We start from the raw sequence: 20,743 nt of genomic DNA, 5'->3' as shown, positions 1-20,743 counted from the left end.
TAAGAATATCAGGGCTATGTTCCCAAAGCAAGGAGGGATTGTTCTTATATTTAGAAAACTGTGTACCTGATGATGCAATAGTCAATTCAGGGGTGTACTGGAGGCTACTCGTACCAGCTAGGGAGCCAGTTGTTAATTTTTTAGTGTATTTACACTTTGGCAATCAGCAAATACTACAAATCAAGGCTTGATTTATTGTTGTTTTTTTTTAAATTGGTTTGACTTAAAAAACTGATTAATAAAACAGTAATAATGAAGATTAAACTTAAAAGTATGTTATGGTGTTGTTTTTTGTTTTTTTCTGGAGGGATAGTTATGAAACATTTACCAGCACACCACTGCCAAAGTAGGTATCATTTTGATGGAAAGTCAAATTTTATTTCTCTTCCTATAGCTCTCTGGATCAAGCCTACTCGAGTATAGTCCTTTTCTCCTTCCTCCTTGACTGGCTTGGACAAATCTTACTAATGTATCTTCACAGATTTGGAGGAGTCAAAAAGCTTAGTATTTTGTCAGAGGAGTCCTTGGCACTTTCTGGCTCATAACTTTCAGCCTTGTCTACAGCTTTTCTTGTTGCCTGAGCCTTGTTCTACCTTCTCATTTCTAACCACTTCTTTCCTCACTGATAACGTTTCTCCAACTGTATAACCGTTTGCCCCAGGCCCTTTCACAGATACACACGTGTGCAAGCCCACTCTGGACACCCACAACTTTTCTTTTTATCCATTGTTTAGCTTATTTCCAGCCAGCCTCTTGGCTGCTAACCTTTCCATTACAAACGAACATTTACAAGCACGTTCATTTACATACAGTTCATAGAAGTTGTCATTCTGTCTACAGCAAAAATGGATATTCAAGAATATACATGTAGTGGGGAGGGTTATTCATCACAAATACCTAGCTGACTGCTTTATTTTACTCTATAGGTCAGAATGGTTTTACCTTAATTTTCCCATTATTTGGACACAATTTCATAGATTATCTATGTGAGCCTGTGGATATGAGTTATATGGAGTATTTAGGATGGTTTGAGGACATACAATTGTCTTTTTGAAGAGAAGGAATTGTTTAATGTCTTTTATGAATTTGCCCTTGATAGTGCCTAATTAGTTTAGGATTGTTCAGTTATCCCCTCAGTAGTGCTCTGGTTTTCCTTGCTTTCTTTGCTAGGCAGTTGTGATTACTTTGTTATTTTTCTATCAACTGGCACTGTAGACAGCCTTGAAGCCAGATCCACGATGTCATGCTGGGGATGATCATTTTAAAAGAACACACACACACACACACACACAAAATCTATTATGTTACTTGGTTAAAAAAAAAAGTATGGCTCTAGTCACTTTGTTTCTTAATCACAAAATTATCTGTGATGAGCTTTAAAAGAAGTTGCTTTCTTAAAAAACAAAATTTAATTATTCATAGTGCTTTGCTGTACCATAAAAGTCGATTTATTTGCACTGTAATTTGTTCAAGTTGCATCTGGTAGGAAAATATATCAGAAGTAATTAATTGTAGTCAACATGCAATGAGGTAGATACATCCACTGAGGACAATTGGAAGCAGTAGCAGTAGAGTATCGATTGCCTTTTAGAGAAGGAGGAAAAAAAAAAAGAAATCTTGCCCCATTTCTAAATGTTAACAATTCAGAGAGAAAAATTCCCACTTGGGAAGAATGTTTTCCAGGTTGCTTCCCTGCCAGGTGTTTGACATTGAGTGCAGTCTTAGATGAATGAGGCTTATGGCAGCCTTTCGAAATGACCGACTCCTGGGAGTCTCAGCTTCCTGCTGTGAAAGTTTCTATTTTCAAAGCACATCAGTTTCAGTGGGAATGTTCCGGCGGTCCCATATGCTGCTCCTAACGGAGAGCGAAGTTTCTCTCCTGAATCCTAGACAGCTCCCGAAGAGGTTCCCTGGCTGCTAACAAAATGAATTTCAATATGTTACCAATGAACAAACGGCATGTTCCCAACCACTAATGTGATTGAGGCCCGTCACTTATTAATAGAAGTGTAGTTTGTTTTTGTTTCTCGGGGTTCCCTTTTAGCACCACTACATGCTTCAGAGATGGCTTGGGTGGGTTTTAAAGCAAAAACAAAAACAAAAATCACAGAGAAAGAAGAAAAAACCCAACCCAAACAATATGCTTGTTGGCTTTGAAAGTAGCTGTATTTTCCCTCTTTGCCTTTTTCTCTCTCCTTGACCTAGCAGCAGGAAGCCTTTGTCTGAGGTGTTCATCTGGAACAACTTTTCCACACTTGTTTTCATGTTCTGTTAGATTACAGGGCAGCAGGCCTACGTTTGAAGCTCTTTTCCCTTTTGTTTCTTTGCAGTGCACTCCAGTAATTAACTTTGTCCTTCTTTTATTTGTTCCAGTCAATCGCAGTCCACTCTGCTGAGCATCTTCTCCCAGGAGTACCAGGTTAGAAGTTTTCTCCTTTGTGAGGGTTGACAGGTGCCTAATTGAATGATGAATGTCCCTTTATTTCTTTGTAATTGAACTGCCAGCTTTCTGATTGGGTTGGAGGATGTTCTCTTTTCCACATCAAGCGCCGCCTGAGTCTCAGTGGATGCCTGCCAAGCCTACCCATCCATCTGTCTAATAACATCTAGCCTTTGCTTATTTGGTGGACCTGTAATAAATTATGCTAAACCATTATTATTCTGACAATAATAATTTCCCAGTGTTGCGTGGTTCCATGTGCTAAATGTTTGCTGACTTGCACTGTCAGGGCTGCTTTCCATTGCTGACAGAGATGATGATAAATGACCATTGCTGGAGTGGCAGAAGGCAAGAGAGGCAGAAAATGGAGTCATTTATCATGAGATGACAGGTGTCAGTCAAGTGGCAAGTCTCTATGGAATTACTTTTTGTAGTTTTCAAATAAGTTGTTTTTAAGCAATGTTCTTCCCCGTTAAAAATGGCAATCAGATTGTAAAACTCAAGTGTAGGGGACTTGGATGGAATTGGATTGAGGGAAAATTAATACAAGGGTTGGTAGAGGGAGCAAGTTCTTCTTTGCCCTCTGCAACCCTAAGCAAACTTATTTAGATTCAATTACTATGACCCTTCTGGCTTTTACATATATAGTACACTCTGGTACAGTCTGGAGACATACCTGCCAACAGATAGAGACAAAAATGCCTTGGTTCATAGAACCCTAAGGAAAACAAAAAACTGCAACTACCAAGCTCCCCAAACTCTTGCTCTTGGTGTGTCAGGATGGGTGATCAACAAACATGTTCTTCTCAACTTGAATTTAAGACAACATAAACAATTCTTTTTGTTTTGTTTCAGAAACATATAAAGAGAACGCATGCTAAACATCATACTGTGGAGGCTATCGAAACTTATTACCAGAGGTATGACCTGCCTACCCCACTAGAGGGTATCCTAGCACCTAGTAATTGTAATAATAATTATGAATAAATTAGGTCATTAAACTAATTTCCTAAATAATATCCTAAGACATTTTTATTCAGCCCTCAGTTATAAGTAAGCTTATTTTTCCAGATTCCTAAATACTTAGTTTTGGAAATTTCAGTAAAAGTGGCAAGATAGGTCTAAGGGGGATAGGGTGGGGGTGCATATGTAAATATGTAATATATAGGTCTCTATAGAAAATACATACAAAAAATGAAATGTCTGTTGGTCTTGAATATGTGAAATGGTATGGGCATATAAATATATGTGGATGGGCAGGTAAATACATAGTGGAAGCTACTTTTCCTTTTATCTTGAAGCTTACAAAGTTTAAAAAGGATAGTTGAAAATAAAAATGGGTTATTGTAAAAAGTATTATGCCACCTCAGAGGCTCTGGCCTAGGCACTTTAAAAAAGGGAGATGATTTATTATATAATGGCATGTGAAAATATAACATAACGTATTTCCTTACCTTCTTTCAGACTCCAGAGAATGTTTTCATTTTAGACCAATTTCTTATAAGAACTAAATTTCAAACACCTGCATTTAAAAAAAATATATATATATAAATAAATGAATAAGGTAATCCAGGGAAACTCTCTAAAATGTTATAGTATAAAACATTCTTTTTTTGCAAGTAGGATTAACAATAATTGCTTTGCACTGCTTGATGTAGAAGTTATTTTCTTTAGATGTTTCAGTAGCATAATTGGATCGTTCAGATAACTGGATGAACTCTGTAATTAAAATATTACACTCTAGATTGACGTGTCTGAGCAACTTCTATGGCAAGTGAATAGTGTACCTGCAAATGCAGATGTATAATATTTGTACAGTGTTTTATGAATGAAATAAATACATAGGTATACGCATATAAAAGCCATTAGCCTAATGTTTGTACACGGTCACTTTTTGGATGTGAGAAATATCCCGTTGAAAAACAAGCACAAAATTAGCCCAAAGCTAATTTTATCTTTCAGCGTGTTACAGATGCTATAAGGATATATGTTATTTTGAACTACAGTAGCTGATACTATCCAGGAAATGTATCATATTTGTTATTACTGTTGTTGCAAGTCCCTTTTAACCTAATGGCTTTAACGTTAAAATAACAAGGTCCATTTAAGTAGATTATGCGTAATATTTCTGAGAATGGCTAGAGTGATGGCATTTCTAGAAGACTACATAATTCCTCAAGTATTTCAACTTGTAAATTTAGTCCAGGATAAAACTCATGTCCTTGAAATTAACTTTGTAAATTAATAATTGCAAGCTCCTCCTAAATCTGTTAAATAATGAATTTGGTACTTAATAATAAATACTTTTTCTGCATTTTCACCTGAATATTTAGTACATTTTATGAAAATGCAATAAAATCCCAAAACAGTGCACTAAATATATCTATAACTTGCAGCAGAATGGCGTAGTACTATCTGATTATTATTGTAGAAAGTTGATTGTATCTGTTAATTTTGAAGGACTTCAGACATGAGCATCAAAAAAGATGTAGATAGTATTGTTTTAGTTTTGTAGGGTGACTATATAGACGGTATTTTGTTAATCTGAATAGCCATTTATATGGCTGAACCTTTATTTTTGGCCTGAATGATCTAGAGGATGATAAGCAGGTTGGTGAGGCAGCTTGAAACTGCTATACCTGGATTGGCTGAATGAACTGTAGATGCTAAGTCTGGACAGTTGAAGACTTTGGAAAGAGGGTGGGATGACACAAAATTGCTGTCTTCAATGTCTGAACGGTTTTTACATAGAAGACTTGTTCTGGTTGGCTCTGGAGAATACTACTAGGACCAGTATGTGGAAACTGCAGAGTCAAATTTCTGGCTTAATGAAAGGAAAAAAAAAAACCTGCCTAATATTTAAGGCTATCAAAAATGGAATGAGTTTCCTCTCCTTTGTGAGTTCCCCATCACTAAAGGGCTTTAAAGGGAGGCTTAATGGCCATTATAGATGAGAATGTTTTGGACAAGGTATATGTTGTGGGTAGGGTCTAGAGCAGATGGCCTCTGCCATTCTTTCTAACTTTGGAGTTTTATGATTCTGTGCTTATTTATTAAAGAGGGAGTGAAAAGTAGCTTTACTGATAAGACCATTGCAACTAACCCTGGGGGTTGCCTGAACATTGTTATACTCATCAGCCAACCTGTTACAAATAAAGAATCAGTGTTGACCTGGAATTATTTTATAGGCACATTTTAAATTTCTGCCTGAAGAGATATTTAGAGAAAGGGGAAAGAATAGGTAAATACCAAATGGCCAGATTTTCAAAAATAAGTGTATAACTTTACCAATGTCTATTATCTGACTCATTAAAAATACCATGGTCATGTAGGCTCAACCTAAGTATGTTACATCTCTGTTTCTTTATCCTTTATCTTTATTGTGAGACATCTCATGTTCACAGGTTTGTCATTTACACTATAAATCTATTTCAAACTGTGTTGTGCAAAATCTGTGTTGTGAATAAAAAAGTAGAATTTATAAAATTATCTGAACAGTGCAGACTTGAGGCTGAAGACCCTGCCTCCAAAAAAAGCCAACCCTAGATTATCCACATGAGTGAAGAGAACTTGTGGGTTTATGATGGCACGCACATAGAGCATCTGTTTCTATATCCACATTTAAAGATGTATCAATACATGCCAAGTATGTGTTGCATATGAAGATATAAAATTTAAGTAATTACCATGACAGTTCAGGGCAGTCAGCTCTAGATTATCCATAATGGTAAAAACAAACATTTCTATTTACAGCAAATAAAAGGAGGATCAGGGTAATTCATATTTGACTTTGAGGGGTCTTTTTGTTTTTGTGAATGCTTCTTTTCTGGGAATTAGAACATTTGAAACAAAACAATTAAACCAAACTTGTTACAGATCAGACTCTAGAGAATGTAATGACTTGGTGATGATGGATCGCTTGATGTTTTATGAAACATTTTCCTCATAACAACTTGATAAGTTAGTGCAAATATTCTCATTTTACAGGTGAGGAAACTAAGACGGAGAAAGTTGAAGTCATTTGCTCAACTAGTAATTTTCAGAATGAAGACTCAAATCTAGGGCTCAGACTTCCTTTCCCGTGTTATTTCTGTTATGCCATTCTTCTGCCTTTCTCCTTTTAATTCTTTACAAATCAAATTATCAAATGAGATATTTATAAAGTGCTTAGTACAATGCCTTGCACATAGTGGTTTCTTAATATATGTTTGTTCCCTTCCACCTTTATATGCTTACTTCATACTGGGGAAAGATTATATTATTTTTCAGGTTGATGCAAAATACCTATCATTTCTCTAAGACAGGGAAGTGAATCATTTGTTGGTCTATATCTTATCTTCCAGATGGGTGGTTGAGGAGGCAGATTGTTTGGGTTTAAACATTCTTATAGTTTTTATAGATCTAGAATAAACACAGCTCTTATTTATGTCAAAATTACTTGAGTCAATCAAATGAAAACATCATTGAAAATTTGAAAGCAAGATTTGATGTAGATAGAATACGGATAATTTTTCACAGATAATAGAATTCACTATAGCCAGGTAATGAGGGAACAGTTTTGTTGTATGTGTGTGTGTTTTTCAAAGTGAGCATGGAGAAGGAGTTAGTCAACTAGCTAAGTTTCTTTAATTCTCAGCTGTACTTCATTGTTTTTGTTTTTGTTTTTGTTTTTTTAAGAAACAACCTCAGGGACAGTTATGAAAATGATGCTTTTTCCTTTGAACTGTACTGATGTACCTTTGGGTGTTTTCTGAAAGCCTCTGTCAGTGTTTTTTCACACTTAAACCAATTGGATAGAGAGGAAAAAGAATTGGTTGGTCACATTGGCCAAACTCTCATCAACAGCAAGAGTCCAGAAATGCCATTCTTTTTTTATGGGGCCATCTTTATGAAGCAGTAGAAAATCAGAACAATTGAATCTTGAGGTCCTGTCTAATTTGGATATGCACATAGAGAAATAGCAAATGTTCCCATGTATATATGAATAATATTAATAGCTAACCTTTATATATCACTTTAAGGTTTATAGAAACACTTTACATATATCATTGCATTTGATCATCACAACAATCATGGAAAGTAAATGCTTTTATTATCCCTGTTTGATCAACGAAGAAACTGAGTCAACTAGCAGTTATTAAACATCTACTATGCTAAATTAGCAGTGTGCTAAGTTAGCATAGGGGATACAAAGAAAGGCAAAACATGTTCCCCTGCTGTTAGGGAATTCACCATCTAATGAGAGAGACAACATGTACAAACGATATATACATGGTATAGTGTGAGTAGTCTTAGAGTGAAGGCACTCAACTCAACTGGGAAAGACATCTTGCAGAAGGTGGGGCTTTATCTGGAACCTGAAGAAACCAAGCAAGCTGGGAGGCAGATATGAGGAAGGTTTGGGGTCAACCCAAGAAAGGAAGACCCAATCTCAAAAAAAAAAAAAGATTGTTTTTTGAAGACTGAATTACAATGGACAGAATTTCAGAATTGGAAGGGACCTCAGTGGCCATCTAGCTTAACCCATACCCCAAAAGAGTCCTTTCTACAGCATACTCAATAAGTGATCATCCTATTTTTTAACAGAAGACTTGTAATAAGGGGGAACCTACTAATATCCCAAATAGTCAATTATGCTTTTATGTAGCACGGTTTGTTGAGAAGTTTTTTTTTCTTCTATCAAGCCTCAGTTTGCCTTTTTGCATCTTCTACTTGTTGCTCCTTTTTAAATCCATTGGTGGCAAATCATAAGTATAAGACTTTTAAAGTTATGTCCTATTCATTGGACACCTACACTTGAAATAGAAATGGTGGGATTCTGAGGAATTTGTTCATGTTTTTCTTTAATGTTGTATCTTTTCATCACTTAACCCCATTGCCTAAAAAAAAAAAAAAGTTGTATCTTTTCATTGTAGGTAAGGGTTTAACCCATTCTATATTTTTCAGTCTCTCAAACTAATAGTGATGTTTTGCTTTAGGAATTGTGTAAGTTTAGCCTTCTTAGAGGGTCTTTTAAAATAGGCATATCTATAGGAAAACTGTTGGGTACAAATTTAGCAACCTCTTTTTAGGAAAGTTTATAAAATTATTGTCCAAAATATTTTGTTGTTTGCCGTATATGGCAAATTGGCCAATAGAATGTAATTAGTCCTAGGACATCAGAATATTTTGATTTTTATGATGATTCATTAATCAATTTAATGTATTTCCATAAAACTTAACAACTATTAAACACTGACTATATGCAAGGTACTGTGCTTAGCCCCAGAGATACAAAGACAAAACTGAAATAGTCCCTACCTTCAAGAAGCTTTCCTTCTTCTGGGGGAATATTAGGTGCTACAGGTAAATACAAAGTCTCCCAAAAGTCTTAATGTAATTTTAAGCTGTTAAGCTTGACTAGCTTTAAAATGCACTACAACTTTTGGGACACCCTGTATAGTACGTGGCAGTTGGATGGGGGAGAGAATGCCAGATTGGGGTTGTGCTGAGAAATTAGAGGAAGTTTCATAGGAGAAGTGGAACTTGAGTTGTACCTTCAGGGAAGATGAGGATACCCAAAGGTAAAGATGAGGAGGAAATGTATCCCAGGTACTGGACAATGATATGGAGGTGAGAGATGGGATTTCAAGTTGGAGAAATTGCTCATATCCTGCTTTAATTGACTTTCTGATTGCTTGTCCAGAGGATGCTGTTGAAAGGTTTACTCTTCCCCTGCCTGGTCTGATTCTTGGCACATTCTCAAAAGGTTCAGCATATCCTTAAAGACAACTTCTCACCACCTCTGCCCCTACAATTCCTGGTCATTCGATAAAATGTGAGAAATGGGGGCTTTTTCTGTTTTTAGGGATGAGCAGACGAATCCTCTCAGATGCTTTCATTTTGTGCCATGGTCCCCTTTAAATGACTCCATGACTCACTAAGGGAATTTTACTTTTTTTTAATTAATCAAATGATTTTTTAAATTATGGACACCAACAAACACGGATATTTTAACATACAAAGAACATGAAAGAGGTTATATGAGAAACTGTGACCTTCTATTATATGTAGTTTGCATTTTAAAAAGTATATATTAAATTTAACACAATAATAATAAACTACTCTGCGTGTCTGTGTTTCCTTCTGAACTTCCTTCTGCTCTTTTATGTGAATTTTTAAAATTTTTATTTATTTGTTAACATTCTTTTCTTTATAAATTTTGAGTTCCAGATTCTCTTTTTCTCTTCCATCCTCCACCGCCCACTGAGAAGGCAAACAATATGATATCAGTTATACATGTGAAATCATGCAAAACATATTTCCATATTGGCCATATTGCAAAACAAAGCAAAAAAAAGTGAGAAAATTATACTTCAGTTTGCACTCAGAGTTCATCAGTTCTCTCTCTGCAGATGGATAGCATTTTTTTCATCATGACTCCTTTGGAATTGTCTTGGATCATTGTATTGATCAAAGTAGCCAAGTCTTTCAGAGTTGATCATCATTACAACATTGCTGTTACTGTGCACAATGATCTCCCAGTTCTTCTCATTCCATCAATTTATATAGGTCTTGCCATGTTTTTCTGAAATCACCCTCCTTGTCATTTCTTATAGCACAGTAGTGCTCCATCACAATAATATGCCTCAGCTTGGGCAGCCATTCCCCAATTGATGAGCATCCTTTCAATTTCCATTTCTTCTTCACCACAAAAAGATCTATAAGCTATTTCTGTACATATTGGTCCTTTTCCTTTTTCTTTGATCTCTTTGGGATATAGACTAGTAGTGGTATTGCTGGATCAAAGGGCATGCATAGTTTTATAATCATCTGGGCATAGTTCCAGATTGTTCTTCAGAATGGTTAGACCAGTTCACTACTCCAATAACAGTTCATTAATGTACCTATATTTCCAGCATTTGTCATTTCTGATAGGTATGAGGTGTTACCTCAGAGTTGGTTTAATTTGCTTTTCTCTAATCAATAGTGATTTAGAGCATTTTTTCGTATGACTATAGATAGCTTTGATTTCTTCTAAAAACTGCCTGTTCATATCCCTTTACCATTCATCAACTGGGGAATAGCTCTTATTTTTATAAATCTGACTCAGTTCCCTATATATTTAAAAAATGAGGTCTTTATCAGAGAAACTTGCTGTAAAATATTTTGATGTTACTTCATTGTCTCTGGTATCTTTTCACAAAATGTAGTTTCCCTGATTATTTCTTTTGATAAGGTCTATTTTTTGCTATGCTTTGTCTGAGATCATGATTGCTACATCTGCCTTTTCTTTTTTTTTCTTCAGCTGAACCATAATAGATTCTGCTTCAGCCTTTTGTTTTAACTGTGTGTCTTTCTGTTTCAAGTGTGTCTTTTGTATACAACATATTGTTAAATTCTTGTTTCTAATCTATTCTGTTATCTGTTTCTGTTTTATGGGTTGACTCAATCCATTCACATTCATAGTTATGATCATTAACTGTATATTTCCCTCCATCCTATTTCCTTATGTTTATCTTTCTCTCTTTTTATCCTGTCCCCACTTAGAAGTCTGCTTTTCTTCTGACCACTGTCTCCCTTAATCTGCCCTCCCTTTTATTATCTTTCCCCTCCCCCCATATCTTTTTATCACTTTCCCCTCCTATTTCTCTATTGGGTAAGATAAATTTCAACTGAGTGTATATGTGTGTATATGTGTATGTGTGTGTATATATGTGTGTGTGTGTGTATGTGTGTGTGTGTGTGTGTGTATGTATGTATGTATATTCTTCCCTCTTTGAGCCAATTCTGATGAGAGTGAGGTTCAGACATTGCCTGCCACCCCTCCCCATTTTCCTCTCCACTATAAAAGCTTTTCATTGCATGCCTCTTTTATGGGAGAAAGTTTTCCCCATTTTATCTTCCTTCCCCTTTTTCCTAGCTCATTCCTATTTTTCACCCATATATATATATCTTGATATGTGTGTGTGTAAACATATACACGTATGCGTATGTGTGTATAAAAGATTATCCCAACATAATCAACTCACATTCATACCCTCTGTTTATAATTACTCCTTCTAACTACCCTAATAATGATAAAGTTCTTAAGAGTTTTATGTGTCATCTTCCCATATAGGAATGTAAACAGTTTAAATTTATAGAGTCCCTTAAGATTACTCTTTCATGTTTACTTTTTTATACTTCTCTTGAGTCTTGTGTTTGAATGTCAAATTTTCTATTCAACTCTGTTTCATCAAGAATTCTCTGAAGTCCACTATTACATTAAGTATCCATTTTCCCCCCTGAAGAATTACTCTCAATTTTGTTGGGTGTATTCTTGGTTATAATCCTAGCTCCTTTGCCTTACAAAGTATCATATTCCAAACCTTCTGCTTCTTTAAAGTGGAAGCTGTTAAATCTTGTGTGATTTTGATTGGGACTCCACAGTATTTGAGTATTTTCTTTCTGGCTGCTTGCAATATTTTCTCCTTTACCACAGGAATTTGACTATAATATTCCTGGGAGTTTATATTTTGTGATTTCTTTCAGGAGGTAATTGGTGGATTCTTTCAATTTCTATTTTACCCTCTAGATCAGGGCAATTTTCCTTGATAATTTCTTAAAATATGATGTTTAGGCTTTTTTTTTTTTTAAGTCATGGCTTTCAGAGAGTGCAGTAATTTTTAAATTATTGCTGTTTGATCTGTTTCCCAGGTTCTTTGTTTTTCCATTGAGCTATTTCACAATTTTTCTATTTTATCATTCTTTTGACTCTGTTTTATTGTTTCTTAAAGTCGTATGGAGTCATTAGCTCCCACTTGCCCAATTCTAATACTTAAGGAATTATTTTATTCAGTGAGCCTTTGTATCTTTTTTTCCATTTAACAAATTCTGTTTCTTCTGTGAAGTTTTTGTGCTCCTTTTACCTTTAGGCCAATTCTGTTTTGTTTTGTTTTAGGTGTTACTTTCTTTAGTATTTTTTTTGTGTGTGTATGCATTTTTTACCAAGCTATTAATTCTCTTTTTATAATTTTCTTGCATCGCTCTGACTTCTTTTCCCAATTTTTCTAATACCTCTCTTAACGCTTTAACTCTTCCAGGAATTTTTGCTGGCCTTGGATCCAGTTAACATTTTTCTTTGAAGCTTTGTTTGTAGATATTTTTACATTGTTGGCTTCTAAGTTTATGTGTTGGTCTTCCCTGCCACCACTGTAGCTTTTTATGGTCAAGTTCTTTTTTTGTTGCTTGCTCGTTTTCCCAGCCTATTTCTTCGTTTTGAACTTCATCTTAAAGTTGGCTTTGCTTACCTGGAGGTTAGGTGTCGCTGTGCCAAGCTTCAGGCTTTTTTGTGCTGCTGTCCTGGTCTGTGTTCTGTTCTTTATCCCAAAGGGACCTTGGTGCCCTGTAGCCATGTGTATTAGTACTTCTCTTGGCCTAGGAATGGTAACCAGGTTCCCTGGTCTCCTGCAGCTGCAAGTGCTATTGCTCCCTCTTGCCCCGGAACTGTGAAGAAGACCTCTGCTCCCTTGTGGACCAATCACAAGCACTCTTCTCTGCCCTGGAACTATGACCCAGAAGTGCTTATAGGCAATAGATTTGCCAATCAGCACCAAATGCACCAATTGCCAGCAAAAGGTCTCCTGTAATATCTACCCAACTAGTTTTCCAAGCCACTTACCATCTCCTGGCTGAAGGCTTCCAAAGCTTCTGCTGCTGCTGTCATGGCTGCCTCAAAGGCCTACCACTGGTGCTCCAGCCGTGCTTCAGGCCTGCTCTGACCCCAGTGTTACAGAGGACCTCCTAAGTTGTCTTAAGCTGAAAAAAAATGTCTCCCTCTGAACTTTTGTTGACTCTGCTGCTCCAAAATTTGATTTGAGGCATTATTTTGAAGTTGTTTAGGGGGGAATGTTGGGAGGGTTCAGTGAGTCCTAGCCTATATTCCACTGTCTTGGTTCCATACCCTGTGTGAATCTTTTAAAACTTTTACTGATGCTCATTTCTTTTTACATCACTAACGTTCCCCTCAAATTCTTGGTCCTCTACCCTATAAGTTCATGCCCCCTTGTAAGAAGTATAGTCAAGTGAAAGAAAGTCACACATTGGCTATGTCCAAATAATGTGTGTCTCATTCTGTGCCTTTGGTTATCACCTCTTTTTCAAGAGTCTTCTGGAGTGATTATTGTATTGACCAGAGTACGTAAGTCTGTCAAAGTTATTTTCTGGTTCTGTTCATTTAATTCTATGTCACTTTGTACAAATATACTCAGGTCTTTCTGCCTCTCATTTTCTTTTTTTTTATAGCACAATGATATTCTGTTATGGTCATTTGCCACAGTTTTGTAGCCATTTCTCAGTTAACTAGCACCCAGTTTATTTTCAATTTTTTTTTCATATGGATCCTTTTCCTCTTTCTTTGTCTCTTTAGAGATATATATGTAGTTGTGGTATCACCAGGTATGCATAGTTTAGTGACATTTGCCATTCTATAACTAAGGAGACTATCAAGCATTTTAGATTGTGCCCATGGTAAACAGGTAGGTTTGGTTTCAGACTAGAATACCTTCCTAACCACATACATAATTCAGATAAAAGTATTTATATGAAGCAAGTTTTTCGAGGTGTTTATATCACATCTTTTGTATATGTGTAGGTATGTGCATGTGTGTAAGTGTATGAGCACTGTGTTCATTGTTTTGTGACTAGAGTGCTTTAGTAGGAGTCAGAAAGATCTTGCTTCTAATCCCATTGCGCACACTAGCCTTCTCATGCCTATAATAAGGATAAGGCCTCCCCTTCCTTTTCACAAGTTTGTGAGGGTCAAATGACAGTACATTTTTTTTCATATCCTTTAAAAAACATAAAACACTGTCCAAATGTTCTAGCTGGTCTATATATGTCTTGTATATAACTATCTGTTTACTTGTCTCATCTATTAGAATGTAAACTCCTTGAGATGAGAGATTTTTTTTCCCCTTTATATCCGCAGCATCTAATACAGTGCGTGCTACAAAGGAAGTGCTTAATAAATGTTTAATGAGTGATTAAATATGATCATCTGAAGATGGGAACGTTTGCTTTTTCTAAATAGCATGTAGATAGCTGGGCCTGTCAGAAAGACCTGAGTTCGAATATGATCTCAGAAATTTCCTAGTTGATTGACATTGGGCCAGTATCCTCATTTATAAAATGGGCCTAATATTTCTCAAAGTTGTTGTGAGGATCAAGAGAGATAATAATTATAAAGTGCTTGGCACAGTGCCTTGCATGTAGTAAACAGTAAATGCTAGCTTTTGTCATCATTATTATTATTATTGTTATCATCATCATCATCATCACTATCATCATCTCTCAGGCCCACAAGATTTGGCTGTTTTAATTTTCTATAGCTCTGTAAAGATGGCACCATAAAAAGTGGGACTGGTGTTCCTAGGCTCTTGCTGTTGTTGACATTTTGGCAAATGTGACCAACCGATTATTTTCTTTCTTTGTCCAGTTAGGAGTATCGGTGGACAAACACTGATAGAAACATTCATTCCTTCCTCAGAAGACAACAAAAGAACCATCAGTACAGTTGTCATTTTTCCTTCATAGATCTAGGGACTGGAACACAGCTTTGCACACAGAAGGAATTTATTGGACTTAATTAGATGATGAGAAAACTGGAAACTATGCCATTTTAGCTTTTTTTAGTTTTACTTTTAATTTTTCTGCATTTTAATAGGAAAGAAACATACAACTTTTAAGTAAGCTACTGGTAATAACTTGTAGATAAATTTTGAAGTCTGTCCCCAAATCTTTCATGCTATATTGTTTGACCCTTTCTAATCATATTTTAATGTTACTTCTATTTATTTATTTTGCTTGAACAAGTTTCATTCACCATATTTGAATATAAGCTCCTTGAAGTTAGGAACTGTGACACTTTTGTGACCTCTCCCTTCCACTGTTGTGCCAAACTTGTCAGACTTAAAAGTGTATTGGAGTGGATTGAATTGACATGTGAAAGGGAAAGGAAGAGACATGGTTTCAGCAAAAACCATGTGTTTATGAATACTGCAAAATTGGATGGTTCCAAAGGATTCCTCATATCTGGAAATATCCTAGTTTCAATGAAACTAAAATCTCCATTTAGAGGATTAAGAACCAAGATTATAATATGTTTGTTTGGGTCTACATGACCATGATATTTGATTGAGTCATGTAATAGAAGTCAATAGAAAACAGTTCAAAGATTATATATTTGGATTTGGAAAGCTCCTTTGAGATCACCTTCCCAGCTTAAAGGTAGAAAGTTTAGGTGACATGTCCTAGATGCTGGGATTTGGACCAAATACCATGCTCTTAACCATTCTACCCCCTGAAGGAATTTACTTTCACAATCTCAGAATAATCACATTCAGTTAATTAGATGTTACAAGGCTATGTTTAATTCAGTCTTAATTCAGCAAGTATTTAGGAAGCACTCAGTAAATGCAAGGCACTATGCTAGGCACAAGAAAATTGCAAAGATACATTTTGCACATCTTTACTCTTAAGGCATTTATAGTCTGGTAAAATAGATAAGAAATAAATACGCGAATAATTATAGTGTATACAGAGCTAGAACTCGGATTAGGTAGGCACTTGGGTAGTATTTCCTACATGAGGATAATGGAGGGGGTGGGGTGTGCAACAAGGGATGGCTTTTAATATTACTTGCAATAAATGCACATACTTTTAATGCCAGAAATTCCTACTCTCTCAGGTAATAGGTATATCTTTTGGAAGAATTCAGGCCACAGACTACTATGAAAATTTTCTCTGAAGGGTATTACAACAGGGAGTATAATTTTAAATCTTTGGGTAGGACAAACAAGTCCCTTACCTCGGGATTGTGCTTTCCCAAGCCCCAAGAAAGAAAGGACAAAATGGACTAGGACGAATATCTTAGAAGTTTATAACCTGCTATGCGAATTCTAAAGAAGGAAAAATCATTTCCAGTGGTACACGAATTAGGCAGCACCAGGGAAGGGGTTTGGGTGACTGTTCATCCATGAGGAGTGGCATGAGCCTTTTGGGGGCAGCCACACTACTCTGTGTTGTCTCTGGGCTCCAGAGTGATGCTCTAGGCATTCAGAAGAGACTTTACAAACTCACATCCCACTTCACTGAATGGGCACATCAGTTCACTCAGAGTTATTGGTCTAAATGGTTTACCTGAGCAGTTCTATCAGTTTAATCAAAACAGTTGATCTGGGTTGTGCATATAGACACAGTTCAAGTCCATTAAGTCATTTCACATTTCTCTAACCTTCCTGTCCTCTTGTTCAGCTGCATGCCCAATAGGAGGTATTTTTTTTTTTTAATTCTTGTATCATTTCTGATGCTTTAGTATGTACTTTAGCTCCTCTTAGGAGCTTAGTTTCTCCAAACCATGCAAAGATAATCCCACAAGTCAAGTCAGCAAGCCTTTTTTAAGTACACTAAATACTAGGAAGAGAAAGAAAGGCAAAAATAGTCCCTGCCCTCAAGGAGTTTATAATCTGATGGGGAAGATTACACGCAGACAACTAAATACAAACAAAATATATATAGGATAAATTGGAGATTATCTCAAAGGGAAAAGACTAACATTAATGATGATTGGGAAAGGTTCCTTAAAGCTAAATTTAAGTTATAATTAATCCAAAGTTCTATTGTATCTCTCCCCTCTACCACATCAAGTACTTGCTTCTGCTTCACAGTTAAAACACATTTATAAGCATAATTGTTATATAATATTTCCTAATTGCAAAATTATTCATGGTTTGTCATTTGGCACCTAACAAATTGAAAACAATGGCTTTAACTCAGACTTGAGCTGTATAAGACAAATGTTTCCAACCTCTACTGTATATTTGACCAGAAGTATTTTTTCCTTTTCTTAATGAAATCATGAAATTGCAAAATTGGAAGGGACCTGAGAAACTATCTGCTCCAATCTCTACTTATGTATCTTGTCTATAATAATCCCAGCCTAACATTTATTAAGCACATATTATATATGCCAGGCACTCTGCTAAGGTCTTTACAAATATTATCTCAATTGATCCTCACAATGCCCTTGTGAGGTAGGTGCAATTATTATCCATGTTTTACAGTTAAGGAAACTAAGGAAGACATAGGTTAAATGACTTGCTTAGGAACACCCAATCTCAAAAAAAAAAAAAAGTTAGCCATGAGACTAGCTAAGTTATCTGTTTCAGAGATAACTAGTCAGTAAACATTTCTTTGGGCAATGTCTCTTAATAAGGTAGAAATAAATGTTTGGGAAAAGTTAAGATGCTGCATCCCAAACTGTAAGAACCAACTTATTTCCTTATTTCCTTCAAGAACATTGTTTGGCTTTAGTGAGATGCGTCTTAAGCATATTTCTTAAGAAATAAGCTGCTATATTTGTTTCATTTGTTTATAGAATACACAGTGGCTTCACATGCAAAGTCTTTGGTCTACATCAAGCCATTCATTGTATATAGTAAGGGAGCTCATCTTAACATGTAATAAGGCTCTTCAGAGTCTTTAGAAGTTTCTACTCTGAGATTGTGTTCTTCCAAATGAGTTCAATTGGTTTGTTTGCCATATAATTTTTTTTCATAAAGACCTTCAGGGAGATCAGTATATTTGCTCATCCCACCTCCAGAGAGTTAGTTACTGATGACTTAAGATAAGTTGTTTTCGTTGTATTTGTTATCCCTAACCTTCCCTATTACATTAGCATTCTCTAACTAGGTTTGAGTCTGGCATTTGCCCAGGAGAAACATATACACAGGGGATGCTAACATGTCTACACTGGCCTTTTCTTGTCAGTGAAGAACCATCTGGCTTTCTCTTGTCTAGGTACATGAGTGGAGTGATGAAAGATGGAACAGCCCCTGTGCTTTTGGAGCTGGCCAATGAGGTAATCTGATTTTATAATATATATATTTTTTCAAACCTGTTTAAAACCTAAGGGGCAAATCTAGAGTAGCTTTACTTGTAATTAACCTTAAAAAAAAAAAAAGGTTTCAAGGCATATTAGACATTTAAAATTATTCCCTAGTCTCTTAGTACTTAAAATAATTGGACAAAGAACTTCATTTATTAATAAACCAGTTAATGTAATTAGTCTCCTTCCTTCAAGGCAAATGTGTTAAAAAAAAAAAAGATATTCTAGATTTCCTAGTTTGGCTGAAATTTTGGATGAAATGTCTGAAGATGTATGTTCTTCTTGGCATGCATTTTGCTATTTTTTTTTTTATGTAAAATACCTTTGTCGACTAGAGAGATTTTGTGAAGACTTGAAGTTATAAAAATAGTGAAAGCATTGGAGGTTTGATGTTAAAGATGTAGCATTTGCTTGACTCTTATTTATTCTCATTAGAAACAGGATGCAATGCCAATTATTAGCCCATTTTCTCTGCTTGAAAAAGCAGAATATCCTTATTATTAATGCCAAACATAAGGTGATTTATTGATCTTTTTTTTTTTGGTTGTTATTAACTCTGATCTGGTTCTGTTTGGGGAAATAAACAGTAATTTGTGTTTAGAAAGGAAGCCCCAAAGACTTCTCTTGAATGAGGAAAAAAAAAAGTATCTATCTATCTATCTATCTATCTATCTATATATATATATATATATGTGTGTGTGTAATTTCCTAATAGTTGCAGAGAGCAAACTGAAAAAAAATAAAATATTTAGCTCTTAAACTTTAAAATATTTATCTCCCATAATAAGAGCAATACAATATTTAGCCTGACTTGGAACTGCTTATGCAGCCCTCATAGGGATAAAATGAAATGTACACTGTTTTGTGTTGCATTATAATGGAAAACATAGGAGTAAGGCAGAAAATGTGTGTTTGCATTAAAGATGACTTGGTACTGTGAGCATTAGTGTTGCAGTAGCAGCAAGTTCTACATGTTACATTAGCCGGGAAGGATGGCTTCTCTCACGGTTTCTGTCTGATGTACACTGCTGCAGTCAGCAAATGAGCAATTACCTATCAGTTACTAGAAGATTTTAATAGTCTAGGAAATATCTACACACTCTGATAGTAGAGTTAACCCAGACGATGGATCTCTTCCCCCTCCCTTCTCGCAAAGTAGGTATTTTGTTTTACACACTTTTCTTTTACCTGAAAACAGCGTTTCTCCTCTTGTTTTTAATGTACTCTAAGTTTGAACTACTTTGAGTCAAGGAATATTATTTTATTGAGGAGCTTGATGTATAACTAGGTCTTTGGCGTTTTGATGAATATAAAGAAAGCTAGGCTGTTGCTAGGAGTAATATCATGTAAGGCTTCCCAGATGAATGTGGCTCAACATAGTACCCCCATTTGATGATGGCATAAATGGCATATGCATTTTGTGCAATGAAATTTTAGCATTCCCTTTTAAATTTCTTTGAACAGGCTTGCTTCCTTGATCTCCTCCTCCATTTTTTAGCATGATGCAAAAATGTTGATCTTACCAACATGTTCCTCTTTTACCCACACCAATGAACCTCTGTGATGTTCCAAAAGGCTTTATTTTCTTTACAGTCCATTTCACAGTAAAATTTCGCCAAAGAAAAAGAAGTGGCATTATTTAAAGAATTTGTGGCCATGGCTTGTATGTTGGTGCAGAAGAGGACAATGCTAGCTGCGAGTTTTGCTAATGCATTAGGGAAATGTGGCAATAACTGGTACCAGATTACTGCTTCCAAACAACCAAGCTGCCATTTTTATGTGATAGTTAATATTTAAATGACAGACTCCTGCATCTGCTGACGATTGATGCAATGGTAATACTTTATGAGTCAATATATATTTAATCAGTGGAAACTGTAAAAATTGATGAGAAATATATAACGTAGGTGCATTATAGTGTGGAACAGCTCTTTTATATAAGAAGAGTACTGTATTATTGTTGATTTGAGGGGTGGGGGATATTTGTGGCTGTTGTTTTTAGAAATGTCTTTACATTAGTTATCGAACAGCAATGCTAAAAATAAGAATTTTAAATATCTCACTTTGTTAAGAATAATAAAATCAGTCATTCTGTTCTCTCCATACAAATATTTTCAAGTGAGATTTGAAGCACTATGAATTTTACTTACATGCTAAATTCTGACATGAAGCATGATGGCCCTATTTCAGAGAAAGATGGACACATGATTAATATGAAAATTAGGGAGATGCAAGTACCTGAACTAATAAGGTAGTCCTTATTCAGGCTGGACTACCTCCAGTAATTTCACCATTTTTCATGTGTCAGCTCTGATGTGGGTTACTGGAAATAAGCAGCTCCGTGGAAAGCATTTCTTTCTACTTGGGGAATTTAAGGGCATCCAAGTACATACATA

At 35.7% G+C, this 20,743-nt stretch overlaps 1 protein-coding gene across 7 annotated transcripts in view; it reads left to right on the top strand.

The window, feature by feature from the left end:
* The window catches only part of CUNH15orf41 (chromosome unknown C15orf41 homolog), a 263,471-nt gene that overhangs the window by 54,953 nt on the left and 187,775 nt on the right, over positions 1-20,743 (top strand). For 3 of the 7 annotated variants that reach the window (XR_003569815.1, XM_027869991.1, XM_027869992.1), the window contains exons 2-4: positions 2,374-2,419; positions 3,296-3,360; positions 18,260-18,320. Coding sequence is in view for 4 of the 7 variants with exons in the window: in XM_027869991.1 (XP_027725792.1) it covers positions 2,374-2,419; positions 3,296-3,360; positions 18,260-18,320 (172 nt within the window). In the remaining 3 variants the exon portion in view is untranslated. Of the gene's footprint in view, positions 1-2,373; positions 2,420-3,295; positions 3,361-18,259; positions 18,321-20,743 lie in introns of those variants that run through there. The other 4 variants (XM_027869994.1, XM_027869996.1, XM_027869993.1 and 1 more) reach the window with 4 other exon arrangements.

The sequence above is a fragment of the Vombatus ursinus genome, unplaced genomic scaffold, assembly GCF_900497805.2.
Source record: "Vombatus ursinus unplaced genomic scaffold, bare-nosed wombat genome assembly UNPS02014794.1, whole genome shotgun sequence".
Classification (NCBI taxonomy): domain Eukaryota; kingdom Metazoa; phylum Chordata; class Mammalia; order Diprotodontia; family Vombatidae; genus Vombatus; species Vombatus ursinus.
The sequence above is the reverse complement of the archived record's forward strand: the minus strand, read 5'-3'. Positions and strand labels throughout refer to the sequence as shown.